At 44.7% G+C, this 16,631-nt stretch overlaps 1 protein-coding gene across 3 annotated transcripts; it reads right to left on the bottom strand.

The window, feature by feature from the left end:
* Nucleotides 1-592: 592 nt before the first annotated feature.
* Nucleotides 593-16,235, bottom strand: srebf2 (sterol regulatory element binding transcription factor 2). 3 transcript variants are annotated; one of them, XM_021558052.2, is made up of 19 exons: nt 15,889-16,235; nt 9,165-9,764; nt 8,827-8,981; nt 8,501-8,650; nt 8,020-8,295; nt 7,630-7,741; nt 7,392-7,543; nt 7,057-7,261; nt 6,707-6,882; nt 6,270-6,519; nt 5,969-6,138; nt 5,669-5,840; nt 5,436-5,553; nt 5,229-5,332; nt 4,818-4,950; nt 4,079-4,253; nt 3,353-3,529; nt 3,144-3,258; nt 593-2,989 (listed from the first exon to the last, which is right to left on the bottom strand). In XM_021558052.2, the coding sequence occupies exons 1-19, from the start codon at nt 15,986-15,988 to the stop codon at nt 2,772-2,774; spliced, it is 3,558 nt and encodes a 1,185-aa protein (XP_021413727.2). In that variant the 5' UTR covers nt 15,989-16,235; the 3' UTR covers nt 593-2,771. The 3 variants fall into 3 exon arrangements, with proteins under 3 accessions (XP_021413727.2, XP_021413726.2, XP_021413728.2); XM_021558051.2 differs by having other exon boundaries at nt 593-2,992; nt 15,889-16,234; XM_021558053.2 differs by having other exon boundaries at nt 593-2,992; nt 8,507-8,650; nt 15,889-16,234.
* Between the last annotated feature and the right edge of the window lie 396 nt (nt 16,236-16,631).

Genomic DNA, 16,631 nt, shown 5'->3' with positions numbered 1-16,631 from the left:
GGAATATAACAAAGTATTGAGATAAACTTTTGTTATTGACCAAATACTTATTTTCCACCATAATTTGCAAATAAATTCATAAAAAATCCTACAAATGTGATTTTCTGGATTTTTTCCCTCATTTTGTCTGTCATAGTTGAAGTGTACCTATGATGAAAATTACAGGCCTCATCTTTTTAAGTGGGAGAACTTGCACAATTGGTGGCTGACTAAATAGTTTTTTGCCCCAATGTACATCATGAGTTCAATAATAAGGCCAGGGACTGAGGAAGAGAGCCGAGGGGCAGAGAAAGAACCAGCAACTAGCCAAGAAAGCAGGAATAGAGACTAGTATAGTAAAGTGTGGGTGGTCTTCTTCCCCCGCCTTCAGGTGGATAAACAGTACCAGTGTAGTTTTATTGACGAGCCCAGTCGCTAGCTCCAGTGAAACACCTAATAAGGGTCAAGATGAGTGTGTGAGCATAATGCAGACCACTAACATTGCTTTAAGAGTGTTCTGTCTAAAAAAAATATTGTGGAAACATTTTTACTTTAGCATCCCTACTGCTTGGCATTTATAGCAACTTAAAAATAAGACACAAACAAACACACATGCTGTCCACATTCATCTTTTATTAAAACAAATCCAGAGAGGGGAAAACAGAGGAGATATTTTGTAACATTATAAATCGTAGTATGTCCATTCACTGCAGATGGTTGGTTGTGCAGCACTTACTAGACCACACTAACCAGTCTGATGAATTCAATGTGAAATAACGGTGCAGATACAAGGGACATGGTTGGGTAAATTGACACCATACAGCGGTGAATACAGCTGGGTTGAACTGGAAGACATACAGTCGGTCTTTCTCATATTAGGGTAAAGTGTATTAACACATTTCTGTGCATTGGAGTTCATGTCAAAACACTACAATGTGCCAAATAATGATGCCCTATAAAAACTGCCATACTAATGTCTTGATGGACAACAGTACTTCCTGCATAAAATATTAGGATAACTCCATTATCCTCATTTAAAAATAAAAAAAAAGTCACTCCTTCACACTCCAACAGTTTATATCCCTAGGTTGCCTTGACAATATAAAACAAGATTGCTCAAAAGAAAACTGAGCATGTATAATATTACAGCCATTAAATAAGAAAATCAGAACACAAAGATGAGAATGACAAAAGTGACAAAGTCTAGCCAACAGACAATAAAATTAAAAGCAATTGGACAGATTCCACGAGGATAGCTCTGACACTGAAAACATAAAATAATTGTTAACTACATCAAGGCCATTATGCTTGAGCGCTTCCCAATCAGATTGGTCAGAATCAACCTTAGTGACAGTGACCAAACTGTTTGGTCAATAACATAGTCAACTCACTTCGGCCCCTGGCTGGTGGCCAATACACAAACCATTTAACCTTCCTACAGAGTTGATGGTACCTTCTTTCTACACATTATTCTCCCCTCTCACATACATAAGAACATCCTGCTTCATTCTATTCAAGACTGCTGTCTCTACATGGCTACAGAATGTACAATCTATATACAATCATGACTGTGATACTGTGTATGCGACTGACTGAATGTATGTATATATAAAACTAGTATAAAGAATTGGGCTTTGATTTTCCATTTACGTTGACTCTCCAATCCATGAACCTGTTTTCTTATTGTAAAACGAATGGCACTTTTACAGTGCTGGCCCATTAATATTGCACTGCACTGCTGAGTCTAAATAAAGCTGCTCTGTGTACTGTACGACTACTGTCAACTGTCACCATGCCAACTGGTGTGGTACTACAGTATATTGCCCTTGAGTACACTGGCATTGTACAGTCAATGAGGTAGATATAAATAGATACTACTCTGCACTGTACTGTGAAAAGCAAGTTATTTTGCATTGTACAGTAGAGGCTAGAGGGTGACTATCAAAGCTAGAATGCACTGAAGCCACAGTCGGTCTCCTTGCGTTGAACTATTGTATTGGCCTGTCAAAAATACATACATTTTCAATGTATCATTGTGAAGCTTGAAGGTACATGACATTTTAGCATTTAGCATCTAGAACTTGGAATGCCAGTGCATGTGCAGCCCGTCATCTACCTGTGACATTACAGCTCTGTCATAAAGCTTCAGACACGACGAGCACAACCTCTTGTGGATGAAGGTCCATTCATCGCAGGGCACAACTCAAAATAACTGTTGGCTAATTAGCCAAGCAAAGAGAGAGACTGAATTGTATGTGGATGAGACCCAATGGCAGCCATTTTGACCCTTTTTCCCTTTGGGGCCTATAAGCAGATTCTCTCTACGCTAAGCAGTGTTAGCAACATTACAGTGTTAGCATTATACTAGTGAGCATGTGAGAAACCATGTCCAGTGTATGGACTGCATTATATACAAATCTCCTTCTGTGAGGATATGGGGGTGTGTTAGGCACTGCCAGAACGTTAACAGTAGTCAATGTTCAGGCTGGCAGTGTGAAGATTGAAGGTCCCTTTTGGTGTCTCTCCTGTACTGTGATATGTCCATGAGATACGACTGTTTGCGTAGTTGACAATTAGATGCTGTGTGGAAATGGCTGACTAGTAATTTATCAGTAATATGTCTATAGGGCTATGTGACTGTTCTGGGATCTGTATAAGTGGGCTAATTTCTAATATGTGGTGGAGAATAACTTATCACTGACCACTGATCAGTACTCTAAGTGAGTAGATCACAAGTCAGCATTAACGTGTGTGGGTCTAACTGATCTGAGATCTGTCTGAGGGGGGAAGCATCAGGAGGCCGCGATGGTGGTGCCCCCGCTGAGGCGGAGCAGGATCTGCTGGCAGTCCTGTAGGGAGCGGCGGTCGCCCACACGCTCAAGGGTGCGCTTGGCCTCGGCCAGCAGGCGGGCACGGTGCCCTGGTGGGGTCAGCAGGGGTAAGGGTAGGTGGCGGCACGCCAGCAGGATGGCATGAGCCCTTTCACGCTCACCCAGAACACAGTCACCCTCTGCTGCAGGGCGGAGGAGGAGAAGAGGGGAGGAGGAAAAAGTACATTTGTGAGGAAAGCACTACATTTGTGTTAATTTGAAATCAAAAACACATTTGATATCAACTTCAAATGGTATCATTCATGATAATAATTGAAGTGTGTGTGTCCTTACCCGTGGTGTATCCAGGGTTGTTGGTCCTGCGTCGGAGGCTGTGCTCCAGTAGCTGGTGTGTGCGGGTGGGACTGGCTCCAGCCATCAGCCTCACTGTGGTCTCATGCAGGAACACCTGGGGCAGGACAAGAGAGGGAACATACGTTATTACACCACAGATAGCCATGAATAATCCATGAACCAGCCAGCTGGTCTGAATCCCTAGTTACCTTGTGTTGTGCCTGTCTGTAGCATTGGCCCAGCCTTCGCAATGAACTCAGGTCCCGCTGGAATCCAGCCAATTGGGAGCCAGGGGCGGGGCCTGGCTCCCCATTGCTGCTGCTTCCTCTTTGCCATAGGCTGGTCCTGAGGGTCAGCAAGAGGTCACAGACCAGGAGCTCCACCCCCTTGGTATAGGAAAGACAACAGTAAGGCAGAGGAAGGGGGGGAAGAAGAAAAAAAAAAAAGTGTTGAACTACATAATAAATGACTACACAATGAGTTATGGAAACTAAGGGAGTCATATGGGACAGTACATGCACTGTAAGCATCGTCTCGACCTGGATATGGTGTGTTGCAGGTGCCTGCAGATTTGGGAGGCCCCTGTACTGCACTGCAGACACATTGCACTGGGCTGCAGGATCATGCAATGCAACTACAATGCACTACAGCCACCCCCTACCACACACACAAACTATACCTAGCTAGAGTCAGCTTGTACCTGTGCTTTTGTGAGTCAAACGAGCACCCATACAACGGTCACCGTGTGCAGTATATGTTTGTTCATGGTGTGTGTGTGTAATATGACCAATGAACACTGTGAATCAACCAAGCTCCATTACAACCTTTACTGCATGTATATACACAAAGGTTAGAGTTGGTTCAAATAGAAATCACAGAGAGTGTATATATATATATTCACTTGCATCCTAAACACCTGCATTTTGGGAGAGTACCTTGTTGAGCCCGTTTCCAGACTGGGCGGACAGGGGAACAGAGATGCTGGTGCGCAGGTAGCTGCTGGCCCTGTCGCAGTGAGACAGACAGGCCACCGCCCCCTCTCCCTTCAGAGGAGACAGGCTCATCTGCACCGCCTTACACAGCAGCAGCACAGCCTTGGGCAACGGATGACTGCAGGACGACAGGGAAAACATAGGATTATGGCAATGCTTCTAATGTCCTTTACATACACGTCACTGGGACCATGCTCCCACACTTCCAAGACATCTACTGAAAACGGTGCATGAAGAAGACCCGCAACACCATCAAGGACCCCACATACTCCAGCCACGAGCTGCTCACTACGTTACGGTCAGGCAGACGGTATCAGAGCATGAGGTCTGTTACCAACGGGCTCAGAGACCACCTGCTCTTATACTCCACACCTTAGCACAACTGATGTTACCAGACTCTTATTCAGATGACTAAATACTCCACAAATTAAACACTTGCCCCCCAATCCTCCCTTCCCCAAAACATGTATAAATATTGGACTAAATTGTACCTTCCTGTATTATACTAAAATGTTTATTCTATTCTACTGAGCCATTTACTTTATGTTCCTGTTATCTTTTCTTATTTGTTATTGTCCAGAAGGAACCTGCAGGTAACAATTTCTTTGGACTGTGTATACCAGGTATATCCTGTACATACGACTAATAAAAAACACACACAACATAAACGGAGTATACTGACTCGAGGGTATGGAGAGCTCTGGGCATGCGCTCTGCCTCTGCCAGCAGTGACCTCACAGCGACATCATCTCCTTGCAGCCAATGGGCAGCAGCCTTTAGGACCAATGCCCACCAGCGACTCACTGGGTCTGCCACTAAGCAGAGAAGAGATTACATGACAACATTAGACTTCAACTGTGGCATCAAGGGGTCTAGCAAAAATGGTTCACGTGTTATATTGAACAAGTCAATTATGTTAATCATAAAGAGTTTATCTTTAGTGTTCAAGATACATATGAGAAGAAGAAAAAAAATCTATACACATTCACAGCATCAGATCATCTCGTAGGAAACAAAGATGGGAGAAATCTGTAAAGAAATCTGTCCCACACAGAGCATGGTGTGGTTCACACTAACGTGTGCATTCCAGTACCTGGCATGGTGGTGTGATTAGGTGGGGCTGGGAAGGGAGGAGAAGAGGACTCCTCTGTGCAGCTGTTCAATAGGTGGAGAAACTCCAAGGCACTGGAGAACTCCCTGAGAGACAGAGAGTGAGAGTGAAGAAAAGTAAACAAAGTAAAGTAAACAATTTGCATAGGTAAACAGGAGAGTAACTGGGCACCGAGGACCCTGGCCTTACCCCGAGTCGTTCTTGGGCTTGCCTGCCTCCCTGTCAGTGTGGGGCTGGATGAGGGAGTGCACAGCTCTCTCCAGCAGCTTCTCACAGAAACAACGATGCAGCTGGGCGATGGGGTCAGCTAAAGGAAGAGAGAGAAAGAAGGAGGGAAAGAAAGATAATTAAAAGGCGTAATTGTTGCATGAGGGCATTTCTGTATACACTATTAGCTCTTCCATCGACTTTATTGTTCATACCTGGGTCTCTCTGGGAAGTGTACACGCCCTCTCTGCTCTCAGACTTCACAGACCAATCACAGCTGAGGAAGAACTGCCTGCCCAATGGAGTGAAGAGCCAGTGCAGACAGTCAGGGATGGGCTTGGAGTCTGATTGGCTGGCCACAGCCTCAGCACAGCTCAACAGGTAACCCTGGGACACAGACATGTGGGGAAAGATGACAGTGAGTGGATAGTATCAGAGATATCATTACCATAGCAGTAATGGAGGGATGTGGAGGGTTAGTAATGGAGGATGGATGGTTGCCCTGAGACACTCACAGGCAGGCAGGAGAGGTGGTGGCCCAGTACAGTGCGCAGAGCTATTGCCGCGGTGACATAGATCTGGGCCTGCTGGGCAGGGGCCATCTTGCTTTGGGCGCTCTCACTGAGGTTAACGGCACTCATAGACAGAGACAGAGCCCACAGGCCACTGCGCTGGGGAAGCTTCCCTACACACAGAGAGAGAGAGAGAGAGAAGTTCCAGACAGAGGATGGGGTACTACTGTGTTATGTTATCGTGTTTACAATGACTAATGATATGGACCTAGGCTCAACGTTCTAGACTATTCAGTGTAGTCACCTGTGAGCTGCAGCTGGCTCAGCCTATGGTAGACCAGAGCTGCGTCCCGGGAGCTGGTCTTGGACTCCTCCCCCTTGTGCTTCCCACCAACCTGGCGAACCAGCCAGCCCAGAGGGGTGGGGTGATGCAGACAGTAGCGAATCAAGTTCCAGGAGAGTGAGAAGAGGAGGTCCCAACTGGTGGTGGGCAGGGCTCTGGTCAAGACTGACAGGCAGGTTTTCAAACTGGCCATAGCTGCTGTATAGTCACCCTGTAGGAGTGGAGAGGTGGGAAAATCTATAAGAATACTTATGGAACTTGGCATTCATCTACCTATAGACACAAAGAGATGGTTTTACCCAATCAGGGCACCAGTTAAAGGAGATACTCAAACACAGGTACAGAGAAAAACAATAAGGTAGGGAAAATCCTTCAGACATAAAGGGATGTGAACTCACTCTGTTGAGATGTAGGTCTGCTTGTTTACGCTGCCTCCAGAAGGAGACGGATTTGGGCGAGTGGAGGGGGGTGACAGGCTCCCAGAGGTAGAGGACCCTAACACAGCCCCACACTGCCCCAACACCGCTCAACATCCACACCGTCAACCATGGCAACAGGCACCAAAGCCAAGTCGCTGTGGGAAAGAGAGGGAGGAGTCAGTATAAGATACATATAGTCCAATACATCCTCAAAACAACTCCCAACAGGGAACTCTTACTGTTAAGAATAATAATGACTGACTATAATAGCCTATCGTGAATGCAATAGGACTTGTATGGTCAGTATAAGGGTCAACTAAGGGGCTGACCAAAGTTGTGGGTCTGGCTGGGTAATGAGAACAGTGTCCTGGAGGGTCCGTGTGCAGAGGTCAAGCCAGAGCTGCCCTGGGCCTCAGATCCCAGGAGAGAGGGCAGGGGGTTGAGGGAGAGGCAGAAGAAGGTGAGGGCGCAGAGGAGGAGACGAGAGCGATCCATCACACCCACGGAAGAGGGTGAGCCAGGCTCACTCTTCACCTGAGAGGAGAGAGCGAGAGAGAATAGTTCAACTACTATGTAAGTGTTCAACCTTCGCAACATTCAATTCAAACAATTTCCACACAACAACAAAAACATCACAGTTCCTTGGCTATCATCATCACAGTACCTGCTCATGGTCCAGTAAGGGACTGCCAGGCTCTGAGTCGATGCAGTATGGAGAGAACTCACGAGGAGATCCTGAACCAGACTCTGATGCTGGAGGTGACATCATCAGCATCTCTGGTTTCATCTCCACATCGTCAGACAGCACCACTGACTCTGACAGAGAGGAAGTGGGAGAGAGCCCAATGTGTTACGTGAACTGAAGTTGTGATGGATTAACTAGTAATAAATGGGGGACTTACTGTTCTTGCTGTTCATCTTGAGGGCCAGGTTCTCCTGCCGTAGTTTGTGGTTGACCTGCTGCAGGTATTTGATGTAGTCGATGGCTTTCCTCAGCACTCCTGACTTGTGCATCTGCGTACAAACACATTAGCAATGTGTCAGTGTACATTTGGTGAGAGTGCCCTATACGTACAACTCCATTCCTCTGACTTCCCTGTACTCTAGGAAATACCAAGAATCTGTGGTTTTATAGCCTAATTAAGTTTGACACCTGTGAAACATTCAAATTATTCTAGCATGCTCCTCTAAGTTTCTATCGGACTTGGACCACAAAATAAAACTAAACCAAATGTTCCTGTAAGGTCAAAGATAGTCAATGTTGGATTATTGTATCACTTGGTTTTCCTGACCTTAGCGTCGCCACCCATGACCAGGTCCCTCAGCTCCAGGATCTTGTCATTGATGGAGGAGCGGTACCTCTTCTCGATGATGTTGTGGGTGGTTCTCCTCTCCCCCTCCTTCATCACCCCCCCTGGACCCATCACCATTCCCATCCCGTGGTCCATCACCTGCCTGTTCCCACCTACACAGTGGGAGGTGCCTGACGACAGCTGTTTGATGGGCAGCTTGTCTCCGCCTCCCATCATGACAGGCACAGTGGTCAGGATGTTACTGCCCATCAGAGTCTGAGGGAAGAGTTAAGGTAAAAGTCAGTGGTGACATATGACACAGATAAGCATATTCAATTGAATTCTCTGGTCATCTCTATTTAAAGTACTTTTCAGTACAAGTTCAGGATTAATCTGGGTCTATGTGACCGTCCCCATTAGACCCTGAACAGAGAGAAAAGAACGGGAGAGGGCAAAGCAGACAGATAGTATAGAGACCTACCGGTACCTGTAGAGTCTGTGTCTGGATAGGATGGGTCAAGGTGGTGATCCCGGGGTTCTGCATGGTGGACAGAACCTGTGTCCCATCAGGCTTCAGGGTGGTCAGAACCAGATTCTCTGTCTTCAGAATCTGAGGCTGGTGGACCAGAAGCTGAGAGAGACCAGGGACACTGGATCAGTTAAAACCAGTGATGCCATACACAACACAAGGTCTATGGTTACACCATGCTAGGATCTGCACGTATTTAGAGAGACTTTATAAAGATTGGACGCAGCTAGTTTTGATTAGGGACTCAAACATTGTAAAGTATGAAGCTTGATACTCACTGGTAGCTGTTGAACCTGCTGTTGCATGGTGTGGACTGTAGGTGCTGTAGAGAGAGTCTGGATGGTCTGGCCCGTCTGCAGTAGTCTCTGGTGCTGGATGGTCATGGGTTGAACCTGTGGTGATGTCATTATGCTCTGCATCTGCGGTTGGAGGACTGTGGGAAAAAAGAGAGGTATGTAGTATGGATACATTATCAAAGAGCACCATTCATATAGAAAAGCATGTAGGACTGAATAATTTCACATGATAACCATCTTTAAGTGCATTTCTAATGAATAACCACCGATTCCCAGTGAACAAATCTTTTCAGTGTTAAAAAAAAAAAAGTTGCTCCAACCTTGGAAGCTTGTAGTGGGACTCTGGTGGCAGATGACAGGGTTCTGGATGAAGCGGGACTGGCCACCGCTGGCTGTGATCATCACCGTCTGGGCCTGGGTCTGGATGGGCAGAGCCTGGTTGTGGGTCTGGACCAGGGTGTGCACAGGGAAGCTATGCGTCTGCATGGGGATGCTCTGGCTGTGGACCTGGATGGTGGGTTGCTGCTGGGGCTGGATGGCCTGCATCTGGGGCTGGATGGCCTGCATTTGGGGCTGGGGCTGGATGGCCTGCATCTGGGGCTGGGGCTGGATGGCCTGCATCTGGGGCCGAGGCTGGAGCAGGGGAGGGGCGCGGATCTGATGCTGCCCTGAAGAGAACGTCTGGACTGGGGTCTGTGGTGGGGTGAGGGGCAGGGACTGTTGGGCCAGTGTTTGGGTGGGGGTAAGGGTCACGTTGCTGTGCTGATAAACTGTGGTAGTGGTCTGGGGTGTCTGTGGGGCTTGAGGGGGTGGGCGTGGGGTGGCCCCAGCACCGTTCTGTAGGGATCCTGTAGAGGACATCTGGTCCTCAAAGAGGTCTGGGAAGTCCCCCACCTGGTTGCTGACGAACTGGAGCATCTCTGAGGAGAGATAATAATTCAAGGGGTTCATGAGTGTCCGGTTGTGGGTGAGCTAAAAATGCACTTTATTCTTAGCCATAAAATCATGTGCAATGGCAATTGATTGAATAGACTGATTGAAATTTGACTTTACATAGTTAGCATAAAATTAGCTTATTAGACACAATCCATTTGTTAATATGGCCCTCTAATGGAGGTAGGGCTTCATTGTTGCAGTCAAATCAAATATGATGTCACTTGTGCCGAATACAGCAGACCTTACCGTGAAATGCTTACTTACAAGCTCTTAACCAACACTGCAGTTCAAGAAATAGAGAGTTAATAAGATATTTACTAACTAAAGTAAAACAATCAAAAAGTAACAAGAAATGTACATAACAATAATGAAACTATATACAGGGGGTTCCGAGTCAATGTGCAGGGGGTACAGGTTAGTAGAGGTCATTTGTAAAGTGACTATGCATAGATAACAAACAGTGAGTAGCAACAGTGTAAATAGGGGGGAGGGGTCAATGTAAATAGCCCAGGTGGCCTTTTGATTAGTTGTTCAGCAGCCTTATGGCTTGGGGGTAGAAGCTGTTAAGAAGCCTTTTGGTCCTAGACTTGGCGCTCCGGTACCGCTTGCCGTGCGGTAGCAGAGAGGACAGTCTATGACTTGGGTGACTGGAGTCAGACCATTTTTTGGGCCTTCCTCTGACACTGCCTAGTATATTAGGTCCTGGATGTCAGGAAGCTAGGCCCCACTGATGTACTGGGCCGTACAACCTGTCACAAGGGCAGATCCACAACTCTGGACTTTTCTAACAGCTTCAAAGGCCTTAATGAATTGGACCTGGAGTTCCTACCACTGCCCAAAGTGATTTTTGTTAAATGTTGTATAAAGTTTTTAAAAATTGTAACAATCTTTATTAAGATTGCTCATTTCATTGTGAGGAACTGCAATTTAATCTGACATTTTTTTCAGTTTTGTCCTCTTATGTGAGTGATCCTTGTGTTTCAGGTTATTGTCCTGCTGAAAGGTGAATTTGTCTCCTAGTGTCTGTTGGAAAGCAGACTGAACCTGTTTTTCCCCTAGGATTTTGCCTGTGCTTAGCTCTAGTGTTTAGTGTTTGCCAATGACAAGCATACCCAGAACATGATGCAGCCACCACCATGCTTGAAAATATGAAGAGTGGTACTCCGTGATGTACAGACTTCCTACTTCTCACACTGTCATTTAGGTTGGTATTGTGAAGTAACTACTGTTGTTGATTCATGCTCAGTGTTCTATCAGACATTCAACTCTTTAACTGTTTTAAAGTCACCATTGGCCTCATGTAATTAAAGTGTAATTAGAATTTCACCATGCTCAAAGGGATATTCAATGTCTTTTTTTTTAAATGTATACCAATAGCTGTCCTTCGCAAGGCATTGGAAAACCTCCCTGGTCTTTGTGGTTGAATCAGTGTTTGAAATTCACTGCTCAACTGAGGGACCTTACAGAAAATTACGTGTGTGGTGTACAGAGATTAAGTAGTCATTCAAAAATCATGTTAAACACTATTATTGCACACAGTCCATTAAAAGTATGTGATTTGTTAAGCAATTTTTTTACTCCTGAACTTATTTAGGCTTACCATAACAAAGGGTTGAATACTTATTGACTTAAGACATTTCAGCTTAAAAAAACAACATAATTCCACTTTGACATTATGGAGTATTGTGTGTAGGCCAGTGACACAAGATCTAAATTGAATCCATTTTAAATTCAGGCTGTTATATAAAACAAACTGTGGAAAAAGTCAAGGGGTGTGAATACTTTCTGAAGGCACTGAAGATTATTAACCTGCATTAGAAATTGGCCTTGAGTGAAGAGATCACAGGAAAGAGGAGAATCCACAGTGACCTCTAGAAGAGACTTACAGTGACAATGCTGTTTACTGCCAGGGCAAGGTCACTGAAGGAATTAAGAGGTTTATGGAGTGGTGGCCTTGGTTTGATACACTGATACTGTTCTGGCACAGAGTCAAGGAAGAGAGCGCCAACCAGCTAGTGCTTATAGGAAAGACTTCCAACGACTAGCCCTGACAAATGACATGGTAATCTAGTACAGATGCCCTGAGAACGAGGTAAAAGAGCATCCTGGTAAGAACATTACTTCAGCTACTGGTGGAGTAGGTCTTGATAGTGGACGACGGTACTGATAAGAGCTGTGGAGTTACATATGCTAAAGAAAACTAGTAGTTTCAAACCGGTATTACAAGAAATGAGAGTAGCCTACATGTTGAAACGGTTTCTAAAGTCGTCTACTGCAGGGTGTGTTTAACTCTTGTCCATTTATCGTAAGACCACAACGTCACAACCATGCCGGCATGCCATCTCTCAAATCCAGAGGTAGGCTAAATGTTCTCATGTGGTTTACCATTGTCTGGGGTGCATAACAGGCCTGTAATCAATGGGAAGAGTTTCTCATTACTCAAATGACAGCTTTACATTTGCTAAAAATCATTTTATAACTGCTGCTGTTAGAAATACTACCAAAATCCCTTCTCTAATGGCAACGTCTAAGACATGTCATCGTATACAGAAAGCATGTCCAGAGTATGGGCTTCAAAGGACTTTGGAATGGTCTTATAGATTCCACGGTGACAGGAGGAAAAAGTGTCCTGTAGAGACCTATGTATAGATAACGATGCTAGAAGAATCGGGGTTAAAGAATATTCACACTTTTATCAATGAGGGGCTGCAACCTTGAACTCACACTTGCGATAAAGAAAGGCTAGACACCTAGGCCAATAAATGCATCGTCCTCCCATTTATGATTACGGGGACACCATTTATCAGAACGCAGCAGCCACAACTCTAAAACCCTTGGATGCAGTGTACCATAGCCTGCTTCGCTTTATCACAGGTGACAGGTTTAATATCACTGCATCCTTTATCAGAAGGTCAGCTGGACCTCAATTCCTGCAATTCACTTAATTTCTCCTTTTAGTTTACAAAACTATTCTGCACAACATCTCACTTCTGTTAAAGAGATACTTCAGGATTTTGGCAATGATGACCTTTACCTACTTCCCCAGAGTCAGGTGAACTCATGGATACCATGTGCCTGTCTTTGTGTCCAGTATGAAGGAAGTTAGATCATGCATTGTTATATTAAATTCAGTCACAGAGGAAACAGGTGAAGCAATATTGAGTTGGTCAAAGCATTTCAAATCAAATCACATTGTATTGGTCACATGGTTAACAGATGTTAATGCGAGTGTAGCGAAATGCTTGTGCTTCTAGGTCCGACAATGCAGTAGTAACCAACGAGTAATCGAACCTAACAATTCCACAACTGCTACCTTATACACACACACAAGTGTAAAGGGATAAAGAATATGTACATAATGATATATGAATGAGTGATGGTACAGAACGGCATAGGCAAGATGCAGTAGATGGTATCGAGTATCGAGTACAGTATATACATATGAGATGAGTAATGTAGGGTGTGTAAACATTATATTAAGTCGCATTGTTTAAAGTGGCTAGTGATACATTTTTTACATCAATTTCCATTATTAAAGTGGCTGGAGTTGAGTCAGTATGTTGGCAGCAGCCACTCAATGTTAGTGGTGGATGTTTAACAGTCTGATGGCCTTGAGATAGAAGCTGTTTTTCAGTCTCTCAGTCACTGCTTTGATGCACCTGTACTGACCTCGCCTTCTGGATGATAGCGGGGTGAACAGGCAGTGGCTCGGGTGGTTGTTGTCCTTGATGATCTTTATGGCCTTCCTGTGACATCGGGTGGTATAGGTGTCCTGGAGGGCAGGTAGTTTGCCCCCGGTGATGCGTTGTGCAGACCTCACTACCCTCTGGAGAGCCTTACGGTTGTGGGCGGAGCAGTTGCCGTACCAGGCGGTGATACAGCCCGACAGGATGCTCTCGACTGTGCATCTGTAACAGTTTGAGAGTGCTTTTGGTGACAAGCCAAATTTTTTCAGCCTCCTGAGGTTGAAGAGGCGCTGCTGCGCCTTCTTCACAACGCTGTCTGTGTGGGTGGACCAATTCAGTTTGTCCGTGATGTGTACGTCGAGGAACTTAAAATGTACTACCCTCCCCACTACTGTCCCGTCGATGTGGATAGGGGGGTGCTCCCTCTGCTGTTTCCTGAAGTCCACGATCAACTCCTTTGTTTTGTTGACGTTGAGTGTGAGGTTATTTTCCTGACACCACACTCCGAAGGCCCTCACCTCCTCCCTGTAGGCCGTCTTGTCATTGTTGGTAATCAAGCCTACCACTGTAGTGTCGTCCGCAAACTTGATGATTGAGTTGGAGGCGTGCATGGCCACGCAGTCGTGGGTGAACAGGGAGTACAGGAGAGGGCTCAGAATGCACCCTTGTGGAGCCCCAGTGTTGAAGATCAGCAGGGTGGAGATGTTGTTACCTACTCTCACCACCTGGGGACGGCCCGTCAGGAAGTCCAGTACCCAGTTGCACAGAGCTTGATGACGAGTTTGGAGGGTACTATGGTGTTAAATGCTGAGCTGTAGTCGATGAACAGCATTCTACGGGTGCAGAATGCCGTTTACGGGTGCATTCAAAACATTGGATACTGTACGACCAATCTGTTATTGAAAATGTATGATACTGTACAACCATTATACCAGTATTCGAAAGTAATATATCATACCAAACCGGTAAAGGCATACTGGTGCAATACTATACAATATGTACAATATTGTACAACAACTATTCCATTGGGATTCTAATGTAATATAACAAAATGTAGCATAACATCGTAAATAATCATACTATTTATTAGTGTGGAATAAAGATTAGACCTTAAAGTGAAATAGCCTATTTCTTCCTTATGGCATTATCCTATAATGCTAAATGGTTATCACTCGGATTTACATATAGAATAACATGAAATGCTCTGATACAAGGTTGCACCCAATTAGGTAGTAATGACTTGAAGTCTACGGGTATCTCCTAGCATTGAATTATCATGTGAGTAGTTTGTTTTCAGGGCACCATTGGGAATGAGACCCTGGTCTCAAATTGGGCAAAAAAAAAAAAAAAAAAAGTTTAATAAATAAATAAATAATACATTACTGTAGAGGCTATGGGTAGATTGATGAAAAAATGGCTTATAGGGTCCATCTCACATTCGAAAAGGCTCTGAAAAAATGAATAAGTGTCTCGTCTAATATTAATCATTCATTGGAATTGTCTGCTTCATCGGGCTCCACAGGGGGTTGGCTTTCAGAGGCACAAAACAAAACAGAGCCCCAAGCCCCTAGACAATTGTGACACAAAGGACTAAAACTGTCAAACGGGGACAGTTTCCTAGGTCTGCTCAGAGCAGAGAAAATAGGTTATGTAACCAGAGCAGCTATTGCATTGGGAATTGTGGGGAGAAAATTCTAGATAGTAGGGTCGGGACGATACCAGTAACACAAAGCTCCATCCTTTCACAGTGTGCCAAGGGTAAAACTGCTGTTTTGATAAGATGGGAACAGTGATGTTATCCCCATATTGAGTCAATGTGCTGAGCCTATGAATGAGCAGGGTGAAGCGGACATGTCTCCCCGTCATAAAAACAGAAGGGGTATTACTGATGGGCCAGTTATGAATAGACATTGTGAGTCACTTTTTTCTCCATTATTGATGAACAAACCCTCAATGGTATGACAGCCAGGAAAGAGGTAGACAAGCATGACAACAAAAAACATCTCAGAACAAGAACATAGATAAATAGGAAGCAAGTAAAACTAGGCTAATAAGCCATTGGGAAAGTATAAGTAACTTTTTGCCTACAGGTAATTGAATGACACAGCTCACAGTTGAGTCACACTCAGTTACATTTGAGGAGTTGTTAATTCACACGCACACACTAAACTGTTGCATGACCACTAGGCCAACCACCCCTTTAAATATGCCTTAATCTTCACAGATGTAAAATGCGATTGCAATACCTATATGTACAAGCGAGCCTGCTTGACACATGATACAAATCACCAGACTCCCGGCCTTACCGCGACGAGGACACGAAATACTGTCAGAAAGCGGAAATAGGACACAAACTTTCGTGGACAAACACGCACAAAAATTCCATATTCTCTTGTCAATTATGACATAAATAGTAACTCACCATCGATGTCTCCCAGCGTAAATTCGTCCCCTAGTTCTGACAAAGTCGGATCCATATTTTCCATGGTCGAGATATACTCCCCACTAACGTTACTGTCCATAATGAAATTCAGAACTTCGCCTCCCCAGCTTTAACCGGAGGTTGCTGAAGGAAAGAACCAGGATGTCCAGGGATCTTTGAAGCGTTAACAACGCATAAGGTGACGTTATCTTAGCTCTAAGTTTATTAAACTATCAGAGGACAGGTAACACCTCAACAATGCCCCAGAGAGGCCGATATCTACTTAGATAAACTCATTTACAATTTAGACGTCGCCATCTTGTTTTCCACTACTTACGTCATTTTACAAACAGCGTTTGTGAACCAGGTCGACTCGTGATTGGCTTAATCCTGGCTGTTGTTGTCGTGAGACCAGGCACCATTGTCCAATAGAAATGTCACCTTTACCGTGGCCTGATAGTACGTCAACGATCAGAAGCTTTCTTGAAATATGCATTGACTCCGCCCAATAATTTATTTAAAAAAAGAGCCTATCCAAAGAGATTCACCCTAACAAATATTTAATGATATTTGACTTTATATATGAGCCCGCCCCATCTGAACAACATTATTCATGTTCTGGCTATCCCCAGATGTTACGCCTACCACCAGGATATGAATTACACAATAATAATTTAAACATTCACTAATTACAAATGAATATTCTCATGTTAGTGTGAAAAAAATCCAGTTGTTAGTATGAA

The sequence above is a fragment of the Oncorhynchus mykiss genome, chromosome 13 (genome assembly GCF_013265735.2).
Source record: "Oncorhynchus mykiss isolate Arlee chromosome 13, USDA_OmykA_1.1, whole genome shotgun sequence".
NCBI classification, from domain to species: domain Eukaryota; kingdom Metazoa; phylum Chordata; class Actinopteri; order Salmoniformes; family Salmonidae; genus Oncorhynchus; species Oncorhynchus mykiss.
The sequence above is the reverse complement of the archived record's forward strand: the minus strand, read 5'-3'. Positions and strand labels throughout refer to the sequence as shown.

Excerpts from the sequence above, each read along its gene's own strand:
- srebf2 (XM_021558051.2), bottom strand. The coding sequence starts at position 15,988 with ATGGACAGTAACGTTAGTGGGGAGTATATCTCGACCATGGAAAATATG. Across the intron at positions 8,296-8,500 it reads CACAGACTCTACAGGTACCG|ACTCTGATGGGCAGTAACAT; the intron begins GTAGGTCTCTAT and ends CTCTTCCCTCAG. Across the intron at positions 2,993-3,143 it reads CAACCCTGGATACACCACGG|CAGAGGGTGACTGTGTTCTG; the intron begins GTAAGGACACAC and ends TCCGCCCTGCAG.